Source organism: Gobio gobio (assembly GCF_949357685.1).
Source record: "Gobio gobio genome assembly, chromosome: 1".
NCBI lineage: Eukaryota > Metazoa > Chordata > Actinopteri > Cypriniformes > Gobionidae > Gobio > Gobio gobio.
Window position 1 is genome coordinate 46,545,578 of NC_137097.1, and position 22,749 is coordinate 46,568,326.

The 22,749-nt window shown below is 38.7% G+C and overlaps 2 protein-coding genes across 4 annotated transcripts; one reads left to right on the forward strand and one right to left on the reverse strand.

Annotated features, from left to right (window-relative positions):
• Nucleotides 1-6: 6 nt before the first annotated feature.
• mvp (major vault protein) lies at nt 7-13,046 on the reverse strand. Of its 2 annotated transcripts, none has more exons than XM_079819733.1 (17): nt 12,919-13,046; nt 10,656-10,800; nt 9,775-9,970; nt 8,532-8,655; nt 8,083-8,214; nt 7,755-7,849; nt 7,279-7,515; nt 6,379-6,504; nt 5,305-5,508; nt 4,381-4,616; nt 4,061-4,258; nt 3,765-3,909; nt 2,760-2,971; nt 1,601-1,717; nt 1,384-1,510; nt 1,108-1,296; nt 7-829 (listed from the first exon to the last, which is right to left on the reverse strand). In XM_079819733.1, exons 2-17 carry the CDS (start codon nt 10,790-10,792, stop codon nt 704-706), a joined length of 2,601 nt encoding a protein of 866 aa, XP_079675859.1. In that variant the 5' UTR covers nt 10,793-10,800; nt 12,919-13,046; the 3' UTR covers nt 7-703. The 2 variants fall into 2 exon arrangements, with proteins under 2 accessions (XP_079675859.1, XP_079675858.1); XM_079819732.1 differs by having other exon boundaries at nt 5,305-5,511; nt 12,919-13,022.
• A 1,268-nt stretch (nt 13,047-14,314) lies between these two features.
• On the forward strand, nt 14,315-21,465 carry phb (prohibitin). Of its 2 annotated transcripts, none has more exons than XM_079819757.1 (7): nt 14,315-14,519; nt 14,989-15,091; nt 15,249-15,410; nt 17,679-17,821; nt 20,074-20,190; nt 20,273-20,368; nt 20,648-21,465. In XM_079819757.1, the coding sequence occupies exons 2-7, from the start codon at nt 15,007-15,009 to the stop codon at nt 20,858-20,860; spliced, it is 816 nt and encodes a 271-aa protein (XP_079675883.1). In that variant the 5' UTR covers nt 14,315-14,519; nt 14,989-15,006; the 3' UTR covers nt 20,861-21,465. The 2 variants fall into 2 exon arrangements, with proteins under 2 accessions (XP_079675883.1, XP_079675884.1); XM_079819758.1 differs by having other exon boundaries at nt 14,500-14,534.
• The last annotated feature ends 1,284 nt before the right edge of the window (nt 21,466-22,749 follow it).

Here is a 22,749-nt window from a genome sequence, read left to right on the forward strand (position 1 = left end):
TTTGTTAAACTTTATGGGGAAATTCTTTTTAATGGTCTTTATAATGTCTGTATAATTCACCAAATTCTGTTAATTTTGAATGTGTCCCTATAGGAAAAAGTAAGAAATGTTTGCTTGCTGTTTGGGGAATTTGGCAATGAAATATAATGAAAATAACATTTAAACTAATTAGTTCACCCATAGGAGATGAATGAAAATCCCCGCCACCACTTTATATTGCAGCGCCAACATGTGGCCAAACACTAAAATACAAGTATTCACAACCCGTATTAACAAATGCTGGAAGACAGCTGATTCAAATGCAAAATATTTTATTTGTATTTGAGAAGGTATTATTAGACAATTAAAAATTATTTTATTGCTGGAAAAAAGCAGAGCAGAGTAAAAAAAAAAAAGCACTTTATAGAAAGTTCTTTGGGATTAACTGAATAGTATAAAGGCACTCCAGGTACATTTCAACATAACACAAAGTAACGTCTTGAAAAAGCATACGTGTTAGTGAACCAAAAAAAAAAAAACATATTTTGAGCATTATTTCACATGGAAAACAGGACAACAAGGGTACTGCTAAAGCTGCATTTTCATGGCTTTAATGTATTAGCTATTAATAGTAAACTACAGCGAAGTATAACATCACAGTTTTATTTATGCATATCATCATGTGGTATAAGGCCTCTTAATCTCTGTCTCCCCTATATTTTATTTATTCATCTTGGTCTTTGCCCTGCAGAGCCCCCAGGAGGCCATTGGCAGTAGTAAAGAGATTAATAGGAGAGGAGCCATCTGTAATAAGAGTAGACTTCAGACCCAAAGACTGCAGGAGCTTCACCTGGAAGAAACAAAAAATTAAGTTAAAATAAGTTATATAACCTGCTTACAAAATATTGAAACAGATATATATATATATATATATATATATATATATATATATATATATATATATATATATATATATATATATATATATATATATATATATATATATATATATAGAGAATCTGTTCACACCGCACATCCATTCAAAATAGTATTATGAAAACATTTGTGATGCAAAGACTCCATAGAAAGATGTTAATTTGCTATCCCAATGTTCTTGAGTTCACTTACCTGTAGTTCGGGCCCAGCTCGGGCCATTTCCTTCAGGGTTTCGGTGCCTAGGCTATCAATCAACTGCTTCAAGCGCAGACTCTCAATTTCTGCCAGCTTCTGCCGCTTATCCACCTCCAGGTGGTCCATCTCCTTCTTGTAGTTCAGCTCCTGCTCACGTGCCTTACACAGACGGGCCAGCTCAGAGTCCTGACACACAGAGGAGAGGAAAATGGTCAAAATCCAATGGGGTAAGAATAGATAAAGATGAGAACTAGCATATTTTGGATGACATACAGCCTCGATTTTCTGAGCCTCTGCTTTGAGTTTGGCCTCTTCGACTGCTGCCTCTCCCTGTATACGAGCTGCCTCGGCTTTAGATTGTGCCTCGGCCTTTGCTGCTCCTGTACTCTCCACTGCAGCACTGGGATGCACACACATTGATTAATGACCGTGAAAATGTTAAATGTGAACACAAGGTTTAGCATAGCACTGGCCCTTGCAGTGAACTCACCTCTGGGCCTCCAGTTCCAGCAGCTCCCTCCTTGACTTCTCTGCCTCTGCCTGGTCTGAGATCTTCTGCCTCTCCAGGCGACCCCGAGCCTCCTGTTCCAGACGCTCTGCTTCATGTCTGAAAAAAGGAAAATGAGTGTAAATGGGCACGAAAGACAAATGGGGAAAGCTGGAAGAATAACAGAATCGTAAGTCTTCCTCAAAGTGACACATCAGTGTCAAGCATTGTTTGTGTAAACTGAGATAAACAAAGAGACTGAGAATTAGATTGAAAGAAACCCATCAGGCTAAAGGCCCGTTCACACCAAAGACGATAACTATAAAGAAATAATTCTAAAAATTGTTCTAAATGTAAAAGAATGGCAGAGTCTATACCACAACTATAACGATAATGGCAATACGCCTAAAAGAAAAACATTGCTATAATTATTATTTCTGACATCATTATTCATAACCGGCCATTTTACAGCGTTTGAAGCAGGGTGTTAGTGTTTAAAGAAAAATGGGTAACACTTTATTTTACAATGTCATTGTTGAACATGTTACATGTAGTAACTATAGTAATAACTATAAATTATGCATAATTACATGGAAATAAACCAAACCAAAACATAATCATAACCCTACAGTAAGTACGTGTAGTTACTTAATATTACTCAGTACTTAAATGTATATTTACAATATTTTTTTGTTTTAATGCAAAAAATATTGGCAATTTTTACTTTGTTCTCACTAATCTAACAGTTTTGATTAGAATATATCCTATCTGGTTGGGCGGTCGCAAATAGTCCAGCAGCAAAACTTCAAATATTTTAACACATCAGAAACTTAAATCGGATCCAAAAATTCTGCATACACGCATATGATTGGAACTCGAAGCTCCTGCACTACTCTCCATTGGAAATGAATGAATTCCAGTCTGCTGTTTGTCAGAGATAGTGAAAAGGTAGTCTAAGAGATTAAATGTAAAGTTAAATTCTGTAAAATAAGAAATGTAAAGAATTATACTTTACATATTTATACTGTATACCTTTATTTAAATTATATAACTAAAATGTTTAAATAATTTAATTATTTTATATTCAAAATATTAATATAAAGAATTAAAGGAAAAAATGCATCATAAAGTAAGAGAGAGAGGTGTAGTGTTTGGTTTGTACCGTGCGGCAGCCTCCTGTGAATTGGTGGTGATCTCAATGGCTAGTTGCACACTCTTTTGCAAGGCGTCACGGGTGCGCTGGTCCACCGGCTCCACAGACTGAATGTCCACACTGCTGATAACTAACCCGTTCTGATTAAAACGCAGGCTGGACCGCACCGCAAGCTTCTCATCAAAACCAAAGACGGATGAACAGATGATCCTGATGGAGTTCTGAAAGAGACATAGATCATCAGAGCAAAGACAAATAAGATGACCAAGCCTGATCGCATCCTCCTCCTCCTCCTCAATTAATTCTTGAATTGATGTTTTTGGGACTGTTTTCTTTGCTTTTATGGGCTTTTAAGCAGCCACCAAGACCCGATATACGAACTGGTGTGGCGTACTTTCGAACAAAATTCGGCCAAAACGAAGTACGTTTTGTGTTCCTTTTGGGAGTTCAAAACTGCTTGCCAAAGCGGTGTTGCTGAGGCTCCACCTTCTTTGACATGGAAATCTTCTCCCGTTTAATCTGTTGAGGTCAGACGTCCACGAGTAAAAACGTGAAAACACAGAAGAACTGCTTTATAGTAGAAAATTAAGTTGTAATTCTAATTTAAAGAGATACTGTCACCGTTTTTCATGTTTAATACTGTAAAGCTGCTTGCTTTTAAACAATCTATTGTATAAAGTGGTATATAAATAAACGTGACGTGAATTTACTAGAGTGCTGAATTACAGAGCTTGTGCAAACATCCACATCGCTATGATCAGATGCTTTCTTAACTACTGTTTTCTCACTGCTGTCATTTTTGTTGTTGTTTTTGTTATTGAGAGGAAAGCACGCAGCACATATTTACATATTCATCTAAACGTCGCTCTCAGCAGTGTGGGCGGTGTCAGGATGTTCCCTACCAGTATATCGCTGCTCACGTATTTCGCACTTCTTTTTACCCCAAAGCAAAGAACGTAAAAGAACTTCACCGTAAGTATACCAAGGCCTTTATATTCACATTTATTCATATACCTTGTGGAAGTCATCAAACTGCACTGAGGCAACCGCTCCTCTGATTCTGGAAGCGATGGCCTTGCATGCATCGCCCACAAAGTCTGGCACAGAGAACAGAGTCGCAGCCATGGCCGCATCAGCAGGCTGTTTGATGTCAAAGTGCCTGATACAGAAAGAAAGAAAGAAAGAAAGAAAGAAAGAAAGAAAGAAAGAAAGAAAGAAAGAGAGAGAGGTCACTGCTCTGTTTAGCTTAATTATATAGTCTATTTGCACTTCATTTTTACTCCTCGAGACATTTAGAGCACACAACGTACCAGTTGTAAGAGAGTTGGAGCTGCAAGCGGGCATGGTCAGCCGTCTCTATGGTGATAATGTCGGTACAGAAGTCCGGGCCAAGCAAGAGACAAATGGTTTTGATGACATTAGGACGTTTGGGTTTGTCTCCGGAAAGGGAGAGAACTGTAAACTGCTCATCAGGGCCCAGCATCACCATTTCAGGTCCAAACATCACCCTGAATAATGAAAATACTCATAAGAAGAAATCTACAGTAAAACTGCAGCTGTGAACAATGTCTTAGGAAAGACACTGCATAAAGACGTATGACTGTCACTCAAACAAACAACATTATATTACCTGGCCTTCTTCTCTCTGTAGTCGTACACCTGCACGGCCGCATTGTGTGGGATACGATAAGACACCACTCTGGTTTTGTCTCTCTCAGCTTCCACAAAGTTCCTTCCTCTGTCAGAGCGGTCAGCTAGCGGGTCACGGGATTGGGCCAGAAGAGCCTCTACATTGGCTGGAAGCTCTTTCTCCCACAATTCCTCATCCTGCGTTAGCATGTAGGTCTGACCAATCACGGCACGCACCTGAAAACCAGACATAAAGTCAGCTGGGATTCAAAGCACTTAAATTTCACTATGTTGTTATTTGTGCGGCTTTACCGTTTACCCTTGTGTTTGTTTTGCTGTGTCAATATTAATAAAATTAATTGAACTCAAGTTATAGCTCTACAATGACAAACATGAGCCTGCCTTATGATGTTACAATCATTTCCAGAATGTACTAAACTGAAATACAAGAATTTAAGGAATAGTTCACCTTAAAAAGAAAAAATTCTCCCATATGACTTTTTTCGAACACAAAAGGTAGATTTATTTTTTTGTCCTAGCCACTCTTTTCCTTATAATAAAAGTGAATAGAAGCTGGCTCTGTTAAGCTCCAAAATGAATACAATTTATGTATTAATTTAATAAATATGAATAATAATATTTTTTATACAAGTATAGACAGAATAGACCGAAATTTAAGTCAATAGTCACAAAAGATCTTCCTCTCCGCTGTAGCTTTTAAATCAAATGTCATTAGATGCGAGATTTGATGACAAATTAAAACAAATTATGTGAAATTTGTGTCACTATGAAGATAGACAAAATATCTATTCCTTTAACTGCTCCCAGGCCTACTATTCATAATACCCTTATGGCTATTTTTTAAAAGGAAAATTCAAATGAGAATCTAAAAAAAATTAAATGAGATTATTTATTTATATCTTGCCTTTCCAGATTTGATATCACGGACATAGATTCCCTCATTCTCATCCAGCGGGATAGCATCTCGTCTAAGCACCACCTCCACGGAGGCAGGCGGCACATATTCGATTGGCCCACGCAGCATCCAACGGTCACCTGGACGACGCTGTGTTCCCCTCTTTTTGGTCCGCTTTTCCCCTTCTTCTTCTTCTTCTTCCTCTACCTCGTCCTGCTGAAATGGTGCCGGGGGGAGGGATGGGGTGAAAGAAAGGAGGAGGGAGGAGTAACAATGGCAAACATTAGTGTAGGGTGGGGACGGACTCTGCAGCACAAGTGGCATATGTTCAGTCTGTGTGTGTGCATAAGCAAGAGTGAATGATAAGGGGGAAAAAATGAAGGGAATGCAAAAGATTGAAATCATATCAAAAACAAAATTAGGATGGGAATTAAAGTATTTACAACAGGGAGGGGGAAGAAGGAAATTAATTAATGAAGGAAGTGGTTTCACTAAATTGATCTAAATGTCAACGTTGAATGGGGACTTGCATTCACACAGTATGTTCAGTGATCCAGAATCAAGTTCTTCCTGTTCACACAATTTATGACAAGGTGGATTATGAGTTTTCAGAAGCGCTTTGTACACAAACTCATTCACAAACTGAAGAACGAGTGGGTGAAAAATCACTCTCTTGTCAGCTAGGTACCTTCTTCTCACATAAACATGAAGACAAACATTTCGGGAATGCTGAAAGGGACATATTAACCATTGGGAACAAGGGGCAATGACAGCACCTTACGAAACAGGTAATATCCGTGTACACTAGGCAAACACAATACACCCACTCTCTATTTGTTTTCTTTTGTTCCGAAATCTCCAACAACAGGTCTCCACCCTTCATTTTCACCCTATCCTCTGTCTGTTTCTCTCCTTGTTTAAATACTATTTGAATGAATCAGAGCTCTCTTGTTAAACACTGTATGCCTTCAACCTGCAAATGCTACTACTCTACCAGCTGTTCATATACTGAATTTCTAGTTAATTATGTACTAAATGGGTAATTTTAGTAACTAATAATAGATGATTAAAGATGTCCTGTACCCCTTCAGTGTCAATGAAGGCCTCGACAGCACGCAGCACGAGCCCCTCCTCCTCAGATAGCACGTACACATCCTGAATGCCGTTCTCCAAATACTCTCCTGGCCTGAGGAAGAAGGAACGCTCACCCTGTGAGACGAGGAGAGGAATAATAAGGAAGAAAAAAATAGGAATTTTGAGAGTCAGTGTATGTTACACTTGAAATTAAATCACTTGAACTAATTCCAATGGTTTTTAATTAGAAACCTAAACCCAACTATAGGGCTCTATTAGAGTTTACAGGGGTTTCAACATACATTCAACATAAAACCCGACAGATTAGGCTGAAAGTACAGTTGTTGGTCAGAAATTAATACTTCAAATATTAATTCTAAAATATGTTACAAAACATTTATATTTCAAATACATTTAAATAAATTTGTTTTCAAATAAATGTTTTCTGAGCAGAAACTCATCATATCAGAATGATTTCTGATGGATCATGAGGAATGAAGTAATTTTAAAATATATTAAAATAAGAAACTGTAAATTGTAATAATATTTCTCAATTGTACTGTTTTTTTTTTTTACTTTTTTACATTTTACTTTTTTTTTAAAAGTATTATATATATATCTTCATTAAACTTCATTATAATCACACTTGAAATTACCTGAATGGAATAAAAACCATAGACTCTCCTTTTAGCCAGAGTGCATTCATTTTAGCCAAAAATGGTTAAATGAAGTTTGCAGATGATTTGTTAAATGTTGAATGTATGATTTGCTTTCATATTTTTTCCCATATTTTTTTTACCTGTGACTTAAGTGTCCTACTTATTTAGGCCATTGTTTATCTAGTGCAGCAGCCTTCACATTAAATGCTGTAATTATCCTGTGTTGCAAGTCAAAGAATGGCTCATTCACCTTCACCACTCTCTTCTGTCCGAGCTGAGGTTTTCCATCTGCCCCCACGGGGTCCAGGATCACACAGTACTGCCTGCTGTTCAGAGTCGTCACGTCAACCACCCCGACAACCTCCTCGGCAACAGAGGGTATGTGAGCTTCTCTGTCTGCCACAGTCACCAGCCATTCTTCTCCAGTGCGGCGCTCTCGGTTCCCGGCGTCACGGAACAACCGGACAGCTCGCACATGCAAAGCTTTCTAATGAAGGAGGAAATGACAAGCAGGCATTGATAATTACGTTTGGGGCAAAAGTGTGCTCTGAAGCGGTGACTTCATTAAGTCACTTCACTTCCTTAATTACTGTGTGCTATACGTTAACCTTACTGTTGGACCAATTAACCCCCCAATCCCTCATTAACCGTCGACTTAAGTGTGAATGGAGAAACAAGAGAGGAAAAACATGTGGGTATTATATAGAAAGGGACAGAAAAGAGTACCTTGTCCGTGAGGATGAAAGCACTGACAATATCCACAACCTCTTCGTGAGCTCCAGGCAGATAAGCTCCCACCTTACTGACCTGCCATTCCTCACCTGAGACACACCATACACAATTTCAGCCATATGTTTTTAAAAATGAATGCAAAATATGAACTGTCAACTATGTTTTCACACACAAGACAATAACACTGGACATCAATGACTTTCATTGTATGGACGTTTTTCAAAATATCTTGTTTTATGTGCCACAGAAGAATGAGCGTCATACAGATTTGAAACATATTTTCGGGGTGAACTATCCCTTTATGTATGTATGTCTGACGCACCAGTCACTCTTTGGACTCCACTGCGGTCCAGGCCCTCTTTGCGTGCTCGGAGGCGAATGGCCTGATTCTCTCTGATCACCGTGGCCTTTATGACTTCCAGTACGGCCACCTCCTTCCTGGGAATGTACGTCCCTGCAAGAAAAGAAAAAACGCCCAGCAGGTTAGACATCTTACATCCTAAGATGTCATCAATAATGTATGGATACATTATAATGGATGAAATGCACTATACTGTGACTGTGAGTCATTTACATCTCTCCTTTTCATCTCAACAAAACAACAAAGAACATTCTTCTATATACTGTAGCATTGCCCTATGAAGAGCAGCTTTACCGCCTGTCATTTCCTCCTGATACTTTATAACTTCATTATTTTCAACTCATATTTGCTTTGGACAGGAAACTACTCCAGGGTGGCTAAAGCTAATGTTAGTTGTGCTGCAGTGGTACCTGGTCCCTCAAACAGCCACTCGTCTCCTGCTACTCTCTTCTCTCCTCCCTCCTCTTCAAAGTCCAGCAGGGCCTGAAGACGCAGGGCTGTGTCCGGGAACACAATCTGCAGTGGTGTCACATCCTGTGAAAGTTAAAAAGAGAGAGACCAAGTATTTAATAATAATAAGAAGATTGTTGTTATTTCTCTTGAACCTTTATTTAAATGACAAAGTATAAAGAAGAAAAAACAATTCTCACTGGCCATATTAATTGCATTTTGTACATATAAACTAATTTACATTTTGATGGCTGCAACACACCAACAAATTGGGACAGAGGCAAAATTAAAGTGAAAAGATTTGTTTGGTTAAAGAGACCATCCAGATTTTCATCAGCGACAGGTGCAAAAGCAAACATTGGTGCAAAAGCAAACATCTGTCATGGTACAGGGGTGCATTAGTGCATGTGTGTGTGAAGGTACCACTGACGTTGAGGCATATATTGGGATTGTACAGAGACATATAATGGCATCGAGATGATATCTTTCCTGGGAAGCAAGACAATACCAGGCCTCATTCTGCATGTGCTACAGCAGAGTGGTTTCTTAGACACTTGACACCATAGAGTGAATGTGCTTGACTGTCTGCCTGCAGTCCAGATCTGTCTCTTATTGAAAATGTACGGCACATCATGAAAAGGAGAATCGGACAAGGATGACCACAGACTGATGAGCAGCTGTCTTGTATCAGGTGAGATTGGGCAAAAAATCCACCTGGCAAAACTGCAACAATTAGTATCCTCAATTCTCAAAAGATTAAAAATTGTAATTAAAAGGAAAGGTGATGTGACACAGTGGTAAACATGCCTGCGTCCCAATGTTTTTGGAGTGTTGCAGCTATCAAAAAACAATAAACTTTTTCAGTGAAAACATTGGAAATATTTTCTTTGTACTTTTTTTTTCAGTTAAATACAAATACAAAATCACAGATTCTTGATTTTATTGCATTTTACAAAATGTCCCAACTTTTCTGGAAATGGGGTTGTATAATAAATATTTAAGAGAGAACAAGGCATTAACTGCTGCAAAATGGTGCTTACTCCATACCTACTCAAAGTGAGCTGATGGGAAATCTGTAGGTTTGGTACACAGATTTGAGACTCATGACAGAAACCACAGCCTGCTGAAACTACCCACGTGTCTGAGCCCTTCAGCCACAAGCTGCAAAGCAACATGTTTCCCAAGCATACAATAACTTCATACCTTTTGAATCTCTTCACCAGGGTAGAGAGGGAATGGATCCTGGGTCAGGCGGATCTCCAGGTCAGCATGTCTGAGCTTAGCTTGCCCCGATGTATCGAACTGAACTCGGCCTTCATCATTACGAGTGACAGGGTTGAGCACAACACAGTAGTGCCTGGGCGGCACCATGATCATGCGGACAGGGGCAAACAGAACCCTGGTAGAAAATGCGGGGATGAGTTCAGTGAATTGGGCGAGTAAACACAATCACATACAGTAACATACCAGCATACATACACTACATTCAAAAGTTCGGGACTAAACAGGAGTAAATTACATTTTTAAATATATTGAAATAATTAAGAGATTATTTAAATTGTAATAATATTTCACAGTATTATCATTTACTGTATATTTACATTATATTTTACTGTATTTTGATCAAATAAATGCAGCTTTGGTGAGCATAAGAGACTTATTTCAAAAACATGAATGAATCTTAATACCACAAACTTTCGCATCAGCCTCAGGGACTAAAGAAGAGTTAAAGAGAAGCTGATAGACTAAAAAAAAATTCTATGAATCCTAAAACATCTATCCAAACGCTATTAATAAATAGTTCAGTAGTTCATATCAGCTATTGTTTGGATTCTGGGCGATGGAGGAATGGAATATCTCCTTGATTACACACATTGTCTCCCAGCAACTCTCTCCCTCATCACAGTTTGAAATTGGATACACTATGCAAATGCCCTACATTTAATGCCCCTTTGTCTTTGTAGACATCAAAATAAATTAAAAATCCATTTAGATCAAACCTAAAAAGCTAAAAAACCAGCCAGAACCTGTATTTCAAGGGCTATTGCACAATACAGTAGTTAACCTGCAGTTTTCTTCGTTACCTCTCATTGTCCTGGCGTATATAGGTGAGAGGGCCGATCTCCACCCGTGCAATGTTTGTGTTCTGATCCAAGACATGGATATAGTGGTGAGGTGGGATCCTGATGATCGAGGCACCGAGCAGCTGATTAGCATCCATATTTGTTCCTAAAAATAAAATAAAATTCAGAGTCATGTGCAATACAGTAATATTACCATAGTATTTTTTCCCTACTATGGTAGTCTATGGTTGCTCTGTCTGCTTGGTTACAAACATTCATCAAAATATCTTCTTTTGTGTTCAGCAGAACAAAGAAACTCATACAGGTTTGGAACAACTTGAGGGTGGGTAAATTATGACAGAATTTTCATTTTTGGGTGAACTATCCCTTTAAATGTTTATGACCGCTTCCATCTGCCCTCCGATATCTAGAAAATGTTCATTGTCTATGTCAGTTTGTATTATGCTTGAAAAACCCAATGACATAAAGGTCAGCAGTTTTCACAAGCGAACACACCTCAGCTTCTTATCTATTTAGAGCAAATCTATGATAACGCTGCTATGGGTCAGATGACACACTTAGCTTGTTGTCTATTTGAACTGGGATTATAACTGATAAAATGTTGATAAGTCATTGATTTCATCAAATCTAAATTATGGATTGTAGTTTGTAACAGTAAATTCTGTCAATCAAAGCTCTTCTCACACAAACCCGCGCAACACGTTCATCCCTTACACTTAACTATCGGGTTAATGTAGCTGACAAATTCAGTTATGCAATGTCATGTAATGTAATATAACTGTTCTTTAAAGACGTAAAATGTTATCTTTCACTAGGATGTTGCTTTTTGGCAAAGGACGTATTCTTTGAGAATTAAGCAAGGTGGCCTGTGACACCGGGCAGTAAAAATATGGCATAATTTGAATACTATTATAGCCTATTTAATTGTATTTACTGTTAAAGTGAAGCAGAGAAGTGACCTTAGTTCAGTAAGCCATGATATCATACTGAAGAGTTTAATTTCTTTCACATTTAAAAAAAAATCTGATGTAATTTGTAATAAATGTAATGTAAACTGCTAGACGTGACTTTAGTAATAGTCTGTGCAGACAGTAGACATATTTTGTCTGACCCTCAGTGAATTTAAGTCTTTTGTCATGCCTGACTAAAGTGACCAAATTAACATGAAAAACAATTTAAAACATCATAAGTAGATGCTTTAAGTATTATTTATGGCTGCATTTGGAAAAGAAACAATGCATGGAAATCTCTTTCGTGTCTCTGGTACATAGCCTATTTTTTTTTTTTTTTTTTGTTTATTGGGTGTTGTATATACATTTTCGCAACAAATTCACAAACTGCCGAACAACCCAACCCAACCCATAAAACAAACACACACACACACACACACACACGGGCGTGGAAGTGGGGGGAAAAGTGGACCTGACTACCCAGGGCCCCGTCTAGGGAGAGGGCCCTTTGAAAAGTCTGGAATATATTTTAACATGGAACATGGGGGCCCATCAGGACTGCCTATGCATAGGGCCCAGGATTTTGTGCTACACCCCTGCACACACACACACACACACACACACACACACACACACACACACACACACACACACACACACACACACACACACACACACACACACACACACACACACACACACACACACACACACACACACACACACACACACACACACACACACACACACACACACACACACACACAGGTATTCAAATCCGTCAGTCAAATCTTCCGCATGCTGTGACGTCAGCCGCCCATGTTCAAGGTGCACCAATCGTAAACCAGCCAAACCGAGGATGAACGCGGAAATTCAAGAATTACATTAACATTCTCTTTAATTTTATTGACGATATAAACTGAAGTATCCATGACATCTGAAAGAGGCGCTGGTACCACAATAGATTAGTGAAACCTGTCACACATCAAAATAATGCTTAGTCTTTTGGATATTGTGCGTGTAAAGATCATAATTACTTTCTGTTCATTTTAAAGTCGCAATAGACTACGACAGTCTTCCGCAATTAAAGGCAAGCATGGTCAATGTTCTGCTTATGAATGCAGACTGTGCTGCGTTGCTTTACATAAAACATTTGCATCGCTTTAGAGCTTCATTCGTTCGTCTTTGACGTCATCGTGGTTCACAACATCCACAACTAACCAAGTTAGAGATGAATGTAGGTGTCCTAAATTTATTTATCCTCAAAGTTATCGCGATTCGTCTTCAAACATTACTAAATAAACGAGACTTACAGTTTCAGAAGAATACGTCCTAAACAACTGCCAGTCCGAGGTTGGATCCGTCAGGTTAAGGCGACTGTATGAACGCTGCGCAATGGTTTATAATAACTCTCGCTGGGAGGTGTGTCGTGTCGTGTCCTGGGAAGGAGGGCTCATAGTGGGATTTCCCGGAGCAGGAGTCATAGTCAGCATCACATGGCTTACTGTATCTGGGTGTACATGCAACGCTCACATTTCAGCAAGTATTTAATTTAATTTATAAGTGTTAATAGGCTACTTTAAAACACCCAATTAGTTATTCGCGTTATAATAGTGCGACCAAAAATTTGATATAAGTAGGCCTACTATTTCAGGCAGCAGGGCCATTTAAATATGGCTCTTGAAACTTTCTCTATGAGAATACTACAACTTCCTGTTTTATCCAGGTTGTTGTAGACTAGTCGGTCTAAGCTACAAGTAGTGCAATATATATATATATATATATACACACACACACACACACACACCCACACAGTACTGTGCAAAAGTCTTAACGTTAGTATTTTCACCCAAAAAATAAGGTTTTAAGCCAGTTATTTATATATTTTGCTGTAGTTTGTCAGTGAGAAATATCAGTTTACATTTCCAAACATTCCTTTTGTTATTGTAATAATCCAATGAGATTTTTGTATGGTATCTGGTAATAGCCGGTATGATCTCACCATGACACCATCATCGAGTCTGTCTGTCCGAGACACTTAAAGAAACCTTCCTCTAAAGCTACAGCACTGTGAAAAGTGTTAGGCACTTGAGTAAAAATTCTGTTAAGTGAGAATGCTTTCAAAAATAATGTCATAAATAGATTTTATTTATCAATTAACTTCTATTGGACTAACTAAATCAAATCAATATTAGTTGTGAGCACCCTTTGTGTTTAAAAACAGGTTTTGTCCAGGTACACATGCACATAGTTTTTCAGGTAGCTTTGCAGGTCGGTTTCTTCAAGCGTCTTAGAGACGTTGCCACAGTTCTTCTGGCATACCGACTGTTGTCAGACTCCAAAAATCTCACTGGATTAATACAGTAATGACAAAAGGAATATTTGGAAATGTAAACTGATATTTCCTACTGAAACACTACAGCAAAATATACAAATAAATGGCTTAACATTTTTGGGTGAGATTTTTTTTCTTCGCCAGTATATACTTAAATAACCAGCAGCAGAAGTGCAAACATCACAAAACCATGTTTGGTTATGTTTGAAATATGTAATACTTGGCTCTTGATTTTAAAACTGTAAAATATTTGTCTTTTTCTTTCATTTATAATATTGGTGAATATTTTTGTTAACAATATTGTGCTGCGGGCCTATTTCTTCATACATTCATGTAAATTCTTTAAGAACCCCCAAATGCTGTTCCATTCATAGATGGTTCATTAGTCCTCATTCTAAAGCAACGAGCAGACGTACACCAATACAAGTTATCGTTACTCACGGGGGCGTTCTCTTCCGTATCCTTCTATCCAATCAGAGAAGTCTATGTTGGAGGTTCTGCGCATGCTCAAACGCCACCTTTTCATGCGTTTCATGCGCAGACACTGGTGGAGGTCACTGTGATCTAACAGCGTAGTGGGTGAGTGGTCACGTTGTAAGAGACTAGCGATTTTAATGTGGATTTGATGCCTTAATTTTATTTGCAAAACGCATTATAATCATTATAATGTGACTGTTGAAAGAGAAGCGAACAGGATGGCTTTATCTTTGTGGGATGGTTGGCAGCAAGACATGATTGCATGTCAGTTGCAACATTAGCGTGTAACAGGCTAATTAATTAAACTTAACTACAACGGAAGTATTTTTATCCCTGTTTTATATATTTCATACAAGTTGTTGTATTAGCGAATATCAATTCACCTGGAGTGTTTTATAATTGTAAGGTTGTTTTACCAAAGCTTTTACAGGTTAGCACGTTCATTCATGGCATGTCATTGCTGAAGAGTCAAGGCTAACCGGACGGAATGTTTTGATTATTCAAGGGCTTTTACATTCATGAGTAATCGTCTATGAAGCGATGATTAAAATGAATATGCTTCTCTCATCAGGACTGTCACATTGTTGCCATGGCGAAACTCTTTGAGTCCATTGGAAAGCTGGGATTGGCCTTGGCCATTGGAGGAGGTGTAGTTAACTCTGCTCTTTTTAATGGTAAGTTCAGTGGTGCTCAACTACAAATTCTTTGTAATGTACCTAATAAACAGTGGTATAACCTGTATTGAGTTTATAAAAATGATTATATCAAGCTTAGTGTTTTAATTTAAATTTAAAGATGTATTGTTTAACTGTGGTTTTTTTTTCATTGCAGTGGATGCGGGACACAGGGCCGTAATCTTCAACAGGTTTCAAGGTGTCCAGGATGATGTTGTTGGGGAGGGCACACACTTCCTAATACCCTGGGTCCAGAAGCCAATCATCTTTGACTGCAGGTCCCGTCCACGCAATGTGCCAGTCATCACCGGTAGCAAAGGTACATCATGCCATTCTCTTACTGTTTCTGGCTGACTGCCATAGGCATAATTTTGCCTGGGTCGATATTGTCCCCACCACTTTTTGAAACCCCTTTTGGCACGGATGTACCTAATACAAAAGAAGAATCTCCATTACATTAGCAATTTGTTCGTTTGTGTTAAATAAATTGCGCTGAGTGCTCTTTGCCACTGTTATCAGTTCTCTTGGCGCTCGTGCACACTGCTTCACTCATGAATGCTTCAATCTATCTCTAAGGATGTGACGGTGAGGAAATATTCTCACCGGATAATTGTCGTGTGACAACACTGATAAAACCGGTATCACCGGCGGGGGACTTTTCAAATTGCTAATTTTAAACCGAAAGTTAACTGTGCACTAGGGGTGTGCCATATCATACCGCCCACGATAACACCGGTATACATTTTTACATGATAAAAAAAGTGTCATATCGTGATATCAATGATATAGCAATGTGTGACGTATGGCGCATTTACGTTCCCTAGCGCACAAAACAACAACACCTGTGAGCAGCATGTCAGCCTCCGATGACGATTTAGTACCTAAAAAGGGAGCAGTCAGACCTCTTGGCAACTGGCAAAACATTGATAAGCTGTTATTGATGTTTTTGTAGCACAATGTTTGACCGGAAGGGTACAATTTACAGTTATTTTCGTCAGTTACGGCTCGTGAGATCTAGCTTTCTGCCCGCTTGGAATCAGACACAGAGATGAAGTAGTGCGTGAGATTACACTTATTTTAATGAATGAATCATAGCATTTATTTGAATTAATTATCGAGAGAGATCCGTACCTGCGTGACTGCATCTATTGAGCATCTCTCTTAACAATGAAGATTTATCACTTTAAAAATAGCGATGAAACCCCATCATTGCTGAGAAATATAATGTAGTGATCCAGTAACTAGGCTATTTTATTGCTAAAAGTTGCGGGATGCCGTTGATAACAAGTTTCTGTACTCCTGAATGCGCAGCGTGAGCTCTGCTGTCTCTATGCGAGTGATTTGTGTGTGTGTGTGTGTGTGTGTGCGCGCGCTTCAATGTAAACAGTGCATTAATATAGAACAGGTATTCAGATGATTTGAAACTACCTGTGCATTAAATTATTTTATTGCACACCTTCCAGCCAATCAGAATATTTAGACATACCATGGCATAATATACTTTAGTAATTGTTAAACTAAAATGTTATGGAGTTATACTTTTATTTAAGATTTCCAGTGAAAACACCACCAACTTGTACCAAGGCTACTTTTTTACTTTGCTTACATTTGACTCATGCTGTGTGACTGTAATGCTGCTGCTGCCACCTTATGAAAATACATTTACACTTTGTCATCAGTGACAGTAGCTCATTGTAAAAGGATGGAAAATGCCCTTCATTTTGTTTGCACTAATAAATGCTGCTGCCTACCAGCTGCAATCACCAATAAAACTTTGTTCCATATATTTTTTTCTATATCGTCATAAATATCATTATCGCAAATATTATTGAAATATCGTGATATAATTTTGAGGCTATATCGCCCACCCTTACTGCGCATGGCATTCATAACGGAGCGGTGTGGAGAAAAGTGGTGCGAGTGTTTTCAATAAATTCCTATGAATGTTACGCTTCCATAGGCATGAACTGAAAACGCGCCAGACTGGACACACACCATGAATGACTGCAACTGTGAATGAATGACAGTGGAGCCGTGCTCATTTTAGTTTCGGTTTAGAATCAGCGCCAATTCGGGGACGGGTTGCTTGAATTGTGGGTTCATTAGCCTATTATTCGTAATGAAAAACACAACAACAAAACGGTACAATGACAAACTCACTTAAATAGGCGCTTTTACATTTCACTTTAAAACCGAATCTCTGCACTCATCTTGTCTGTCAGCTCTTTGCTCTTGTGATGAATGAGATCTGACTCCTGCTGCTGATGTGCTGTGACTCTCGTTCGGCTCTCACTGTATTGAGAAGACTCGTTCAGTTTTTAATTGTACTGATGTAATTGTTTCGGAAGAACGCACTTTTGGTTTATGCAGTCAAAGAGTCTCTGTGTGGTCCTGTTCGGCATCGTAGCTTGACTCGTCTAAAATAAAAACAATCTGGTTGTTGTTGCTCTGTCTATTCTTTAATGTTAATCTAGTTCTGTTTCTCTCACAATATATTGAGGTTTCTTGCTTTTCTCCTGTTCATTCTTTTGTCTTTACTAATAAAACGTTGTAAACTGGCTAAATGGTCTGTCTTTTTCCCTCTCAGATTTGCAGAATGTGAACATCACGCTGAGAATCCTGTTCCGACCAGTTGCTGGACAGCTGCCACGGATTTTCATGAGTATCGGAGAGGACTATGATGAGAGAGTGCTGCCCTCCATCACCACTGAGGTTCTGAAGGCTGTAGTGGTGAGTATCATGCATAACGCTATGAAGATGTAAACTACTGTTCAAAAGATTCAGCCAGGATGCATTAAATTGATCGAAAGTGACAGTGAAGACATTTGTAATGTTCCAAATAAATCCGATTTCAAATAAATGCGGTTCTTTTGAACAAAAGAAATGAAAATATATCAGGTTTTTTTTATAAAAAGGTTAAGCAGTAGCCTGGTTAAAACCAGACCATTCTCAGTAGTAACTGAGTTATGGTCTGGCAAAGCTTCATAGACAAATCATTTCCAAAGGGGCGTCACCAACGGGCGTCGCTCAAATGCCTCTCGGCGCAATTGGATAGACCTAAAACCAATCAGAGCGATGAGGGAGATGACGTATGCAGAGCGACGGAGAAACATCTGAGACTCTGGCCGTTTCTCAATATGCGTTCTTGTCTGTACTTGTGTTCTCAAATAGGAAATGTCCCCAGTTTCCATTTCAGCAATCTGGTCACCTTACCTAAACCACATATTAATGTTTAATATATTATTTTTTAAATGTAAACGGAAAGAGGCATGGTGTTTTATACTTCGTTTTATTATAAATATATAAGATAATCAATGTAGGCCTAGCTACGCGTTGCCTGAACCACATTCGTGTGGCTATTATTATTATTATGTTTAATTTTAAATTTTTTTTATGAAATGAGGCAGTGGTGTTTTATGACATATTTCGTACGCGAACTTCTGACTTGCGTCCGTGACTTACCAAGTTTGACTCCGAAGAAGAACTCCCGAGGACGGGAGGACACTAGTCCGCCTACAATGCTCTTGACAGTATCACTCAGTATATATTTGTATATGTAGTGCAGGCAATGCATATTATCTTCAATGCATGTTTATAACAAAACGAAATATAAAAAACCCAGCCTCTTTTCGTTTACATTTAAAAAAACACACACACATAATATAGGCTATGATTATCACTGTAATAAATTAAATATGACACAAAACACAACCCAGTCTCTTTTTGTTAAATGTCAGTTTATGTGTGATCATCAATAGCAAATATAAAAGTATAAGTAAAAGGTATAAGAAGCTATACAATAAATAAAGCAATTCAGTCAAAGTCAGCGCTAGGAGACTACAACGGTAAGGTTTAATATCTTAAAAATATAAAGTTATGAAACTTCACTTTGCCCTCAGACAAAACGATCTGTCTAGGAACAAATTATAGATTAATGAGAGCAAAGATCAGCCGTTAGATCTACACAAGACGAGACGGTTTAACCACTACAGAGACATCAGAGCCAGCGGCAGACGGCAGAAGGACTGGCCGAGGAAAGGCGCCTCTCGGCGGGCTCAATGATCGATTGAGCGCCGCTGAACCACTGGAACTCTCAACTCCGAAAACGGCAGATCAAATTAAAAAAAAGCGCTCTATAAATAAACCACAGATTTTAGCTTTAAACAACTTCATTCACTCCTGAAAAGGACTTAAAACTATATTTTGTAAAACATTAACACTACCAGAGGACTCTCGCTAAGACCCATTCGTTTAGCCACCAAAGGGCCAAGCTGGTATCAGACTTTTGCCGAATCCAGTCGGTTAGACAGCGATAACATCTTTTTTAGATATAAAGGCTTCGAGTGTTGTTCTTTGCTCTGGTTTTAACGAAAAGGAGAAGTTTAAATCGCTTAAAACAGACGCGATAGCTGATTCGAACGAGTGATGCTCCACAGCAGCGGAAATCTGCTTCAACGTCGCTGCGCTGTCGTCATCGTGTAAAGCCCGCCCCAACGTTTCTAATTGGTGCCGCGATTTCTAGGGTTTAGAAATGGGTTTGAATGGACTCTTTGCCAGACTACTTGCAGAGCAAATCTAAATTTGCCGGAAGTTGTCTGGTTTTTCCCAGGCTAGTTAAGCAGCACAACTGTTTTCAACATTCAAAATAATATGAAATGTTTCTTGAACACCAAATCAGCATATTGGAGTGGTTTCAGAAGGATCCTGTGACAATGGTGTAATGATGCTGAAAATTCAGCTTTGATCACAGGAACATTTTAAAATAAATTAAATTAGAGAAGTTATTTTAAATTGTAATAATATTTCACAATATCACTGCTTTTACTGTATTATTGATCAAATAAATGTAGCCCTTGTGAGCACAAGACATTTTTTCTTACCCATAATGTGTATAGGGCTGGATGTTGATAACATCTACATAAGATGAAACTAAAACCTGGCATAGAATAAATGGGATTTTAATGTGTATCAATTCTCCACAGGCCCGTTTTGATGCCGGTGAGCTCATCACTCAGAGAGAGCTGGTGTCCAGGCAGGTCAGTGAAGATCTGACAGAAAGAGCATCCACCTTCGGTCTCATTCTAGATGACGTCTCTCTGGTAAAGACCTCTTCTTTTCCTCTGTTGATGTTTCAGTTTCTCTCCCCTCCAGTGTCTCATCCTTTTGTCTCTCTCCCCTCAGACACATCTGACATTTGGCAAGGAGTTCACTGAGGCTGTTGAGATGAAGCAGGTTGCACAGCAGGAGGCTGAGAGAGCCAGGTTTGTTGTAGAAAAGGTAAGAGCCTCAAAATGGAATGGTTCAATGCATGGTCTAAAATTAACATTCGCCAAATGGTCTTTTATCAATAATTATAACCGAGTTAATCCCCAGTCTTAACCTATTAGGTATTTATATAAATGATTATCATGGTTTTAAGTGATGCGCACGATCAACAGCGAAATCACATGCAAAATAAAATTAGCATTTTGCACCCCCAAATTTGGAAAAATATGTTTTTGTTTTTTCCCCATAAGCAACAGGTGATGTAACATTGTTTCTGTAATTGTCTCTCAGGCAGAACAGCAGAAGCAGGCAGCCATTATTTCAGCGGAAGGAGACTCCCAGGCTGCGCTGTTGATCGCTGATTCTCTGGCAGTAGCTGGTGATGGCCTGGTGGAGCTGAGAAAGCTGGAGGCAGCTGAGGACATCGCCTTCCAGCTCAGCCGCTCTCGCAATGTTACCTACCTCCCGTCTGGACAGGGAACGCTCCTTCAGTTACCACAGTGACAGGGAAACTAGAGACACACACACTCTCTTCACTCTTTTTGTTCCAAGTTTGGCTACTTTTGGAAAAGGTGATGTCTGTAGAACCCATGCAACTATCTGATCAGCCTATAGGCAAACTTAATAGAGGCAAAGACAACAGTTTTTCTCTCTTTTAGTCCAAGAGTTTTCTTGCTCTCTTCTTGAAAATATGGACTGCCACAAGGTGGTTACAGCAATTGGAAAGAGTCTGTGTGTATGCAAATGTGCTGCCAGTGCATAAATAAATTTGCATTTGAAATGTTTTCTCTGCTAAATGTGAGTTGGTATCATTTGAAATCCATAAGCCTTTCAGTAAAATTCACCATAAGCAGAATTTGATCTAAACACCATGCAAAGCTAAATTAAATTGTACATTCATAAGTAGTGAGACACACAGACTGTACTGTCAATGTGTGTGTAATGCTTGCTTGATAATTGACATCAATCTCACTCTCTGCTCCTGCAGGACTGACTGTGTTGTTTTTTGGTTTGAATGTTTTGTTATTGTATGTATGTGGCAGAAGGAATGCCACATATAAGTGGTGAATTGATAAAATAAACAATGATTCATTTATATTAAACCAAAATACAGTTGATTGCTCCTCATTTCAAATGAAATGCAATATTTGTTTATTGTCTTATGTAATTGTTAATGTTCTTGAAAATGAAAAACTAATGACATCCATTATTTTAATTTATACACACAGGAAGTCAAAATGTGTAATTCATAATTTATTATACACCGGACAAAATTATAAATGCAACACTTGTTTTTGCCTGCATTTTTCATGAGCTGAACTCAAGATCTAAGACTTTTTCAATGTACACAAAAGGCCTATTTCTCTTAAATATTGTTCATAAATCTGTTAGTGAGCACTTCTCCTTTTGCCGAGGTCCGAAAACCAGTCAGTATCTGGTGTGACCACCATTTGCCTCAGTGCAACACATCTCCTTTGCATAGAGGTGATCAGGTTGTTGATTGTGGCCTGTGGAATGTTGGTCCACTCCTCTTCAATGGCTGTGTGAAGTTGCTGGATATTGGCAGGAACTGGAACACGCTGTCGTATACGCAGATCCAGAGCATCTCCAAACATGCTCAATGGGTGACATGTCTGGTGATTATGCTGGCTATGGAAGAACTGGGATGTTTTCAGCTTCCAGGAATTGTGTACAGATCCTTGCTATATGGGGCCGTGCATTATCATGCTGCAAAATGAGGTGGTGATCATTGCGCGCTCCCTCAAAACTTGGGACATCTGTGGCATTGTGCTGTGTCATAAAACTGCACATTTTAAAGTGGCTTTTTATTGTGGCCAGCCTGTGCAATATTCCTGCTGTCTAATCAGCATCTTGATATGCCACACCTATGAGGTGGATGGATTATCTCGGCAAAGGAGAAGTGCTCACTAACACAGATTTAGACAGATTTGTGAACAATATCTGAGAGAAAATAGGCCTTTTGTGTACATAGAAATGTTGTGTTTATAATTTTCTTCAGTGTATATTGACCAATTTCTTATTCACTGTTTAGGCCTAAATTGTTTGAATATTTTTATTTAGAATTTCAAAAATCCATTGTAATTACAATTGCATACAGGAAATAGAAAACGATAAACTACCTATAAAGACATAAGGCATCTCTCCCACCCCAAACCCTCACAACTCAACCCAATAGTGCTTTTCAGTGGTAAGAGTGGAGCATATAGAAATAAAAGACAAATGAATAATCACAATTATGAGGAAAGGAAAACAAAAGGGGACCTGTGGCCATATCGCTGCTCGAAATAAAAATGTAGTCTTGAGTGTGTCAAAAGTTTTAGTTATTCGAGTTAGGAATAACAAGATGGCCGCAGAGCTGAGGAGACCACACA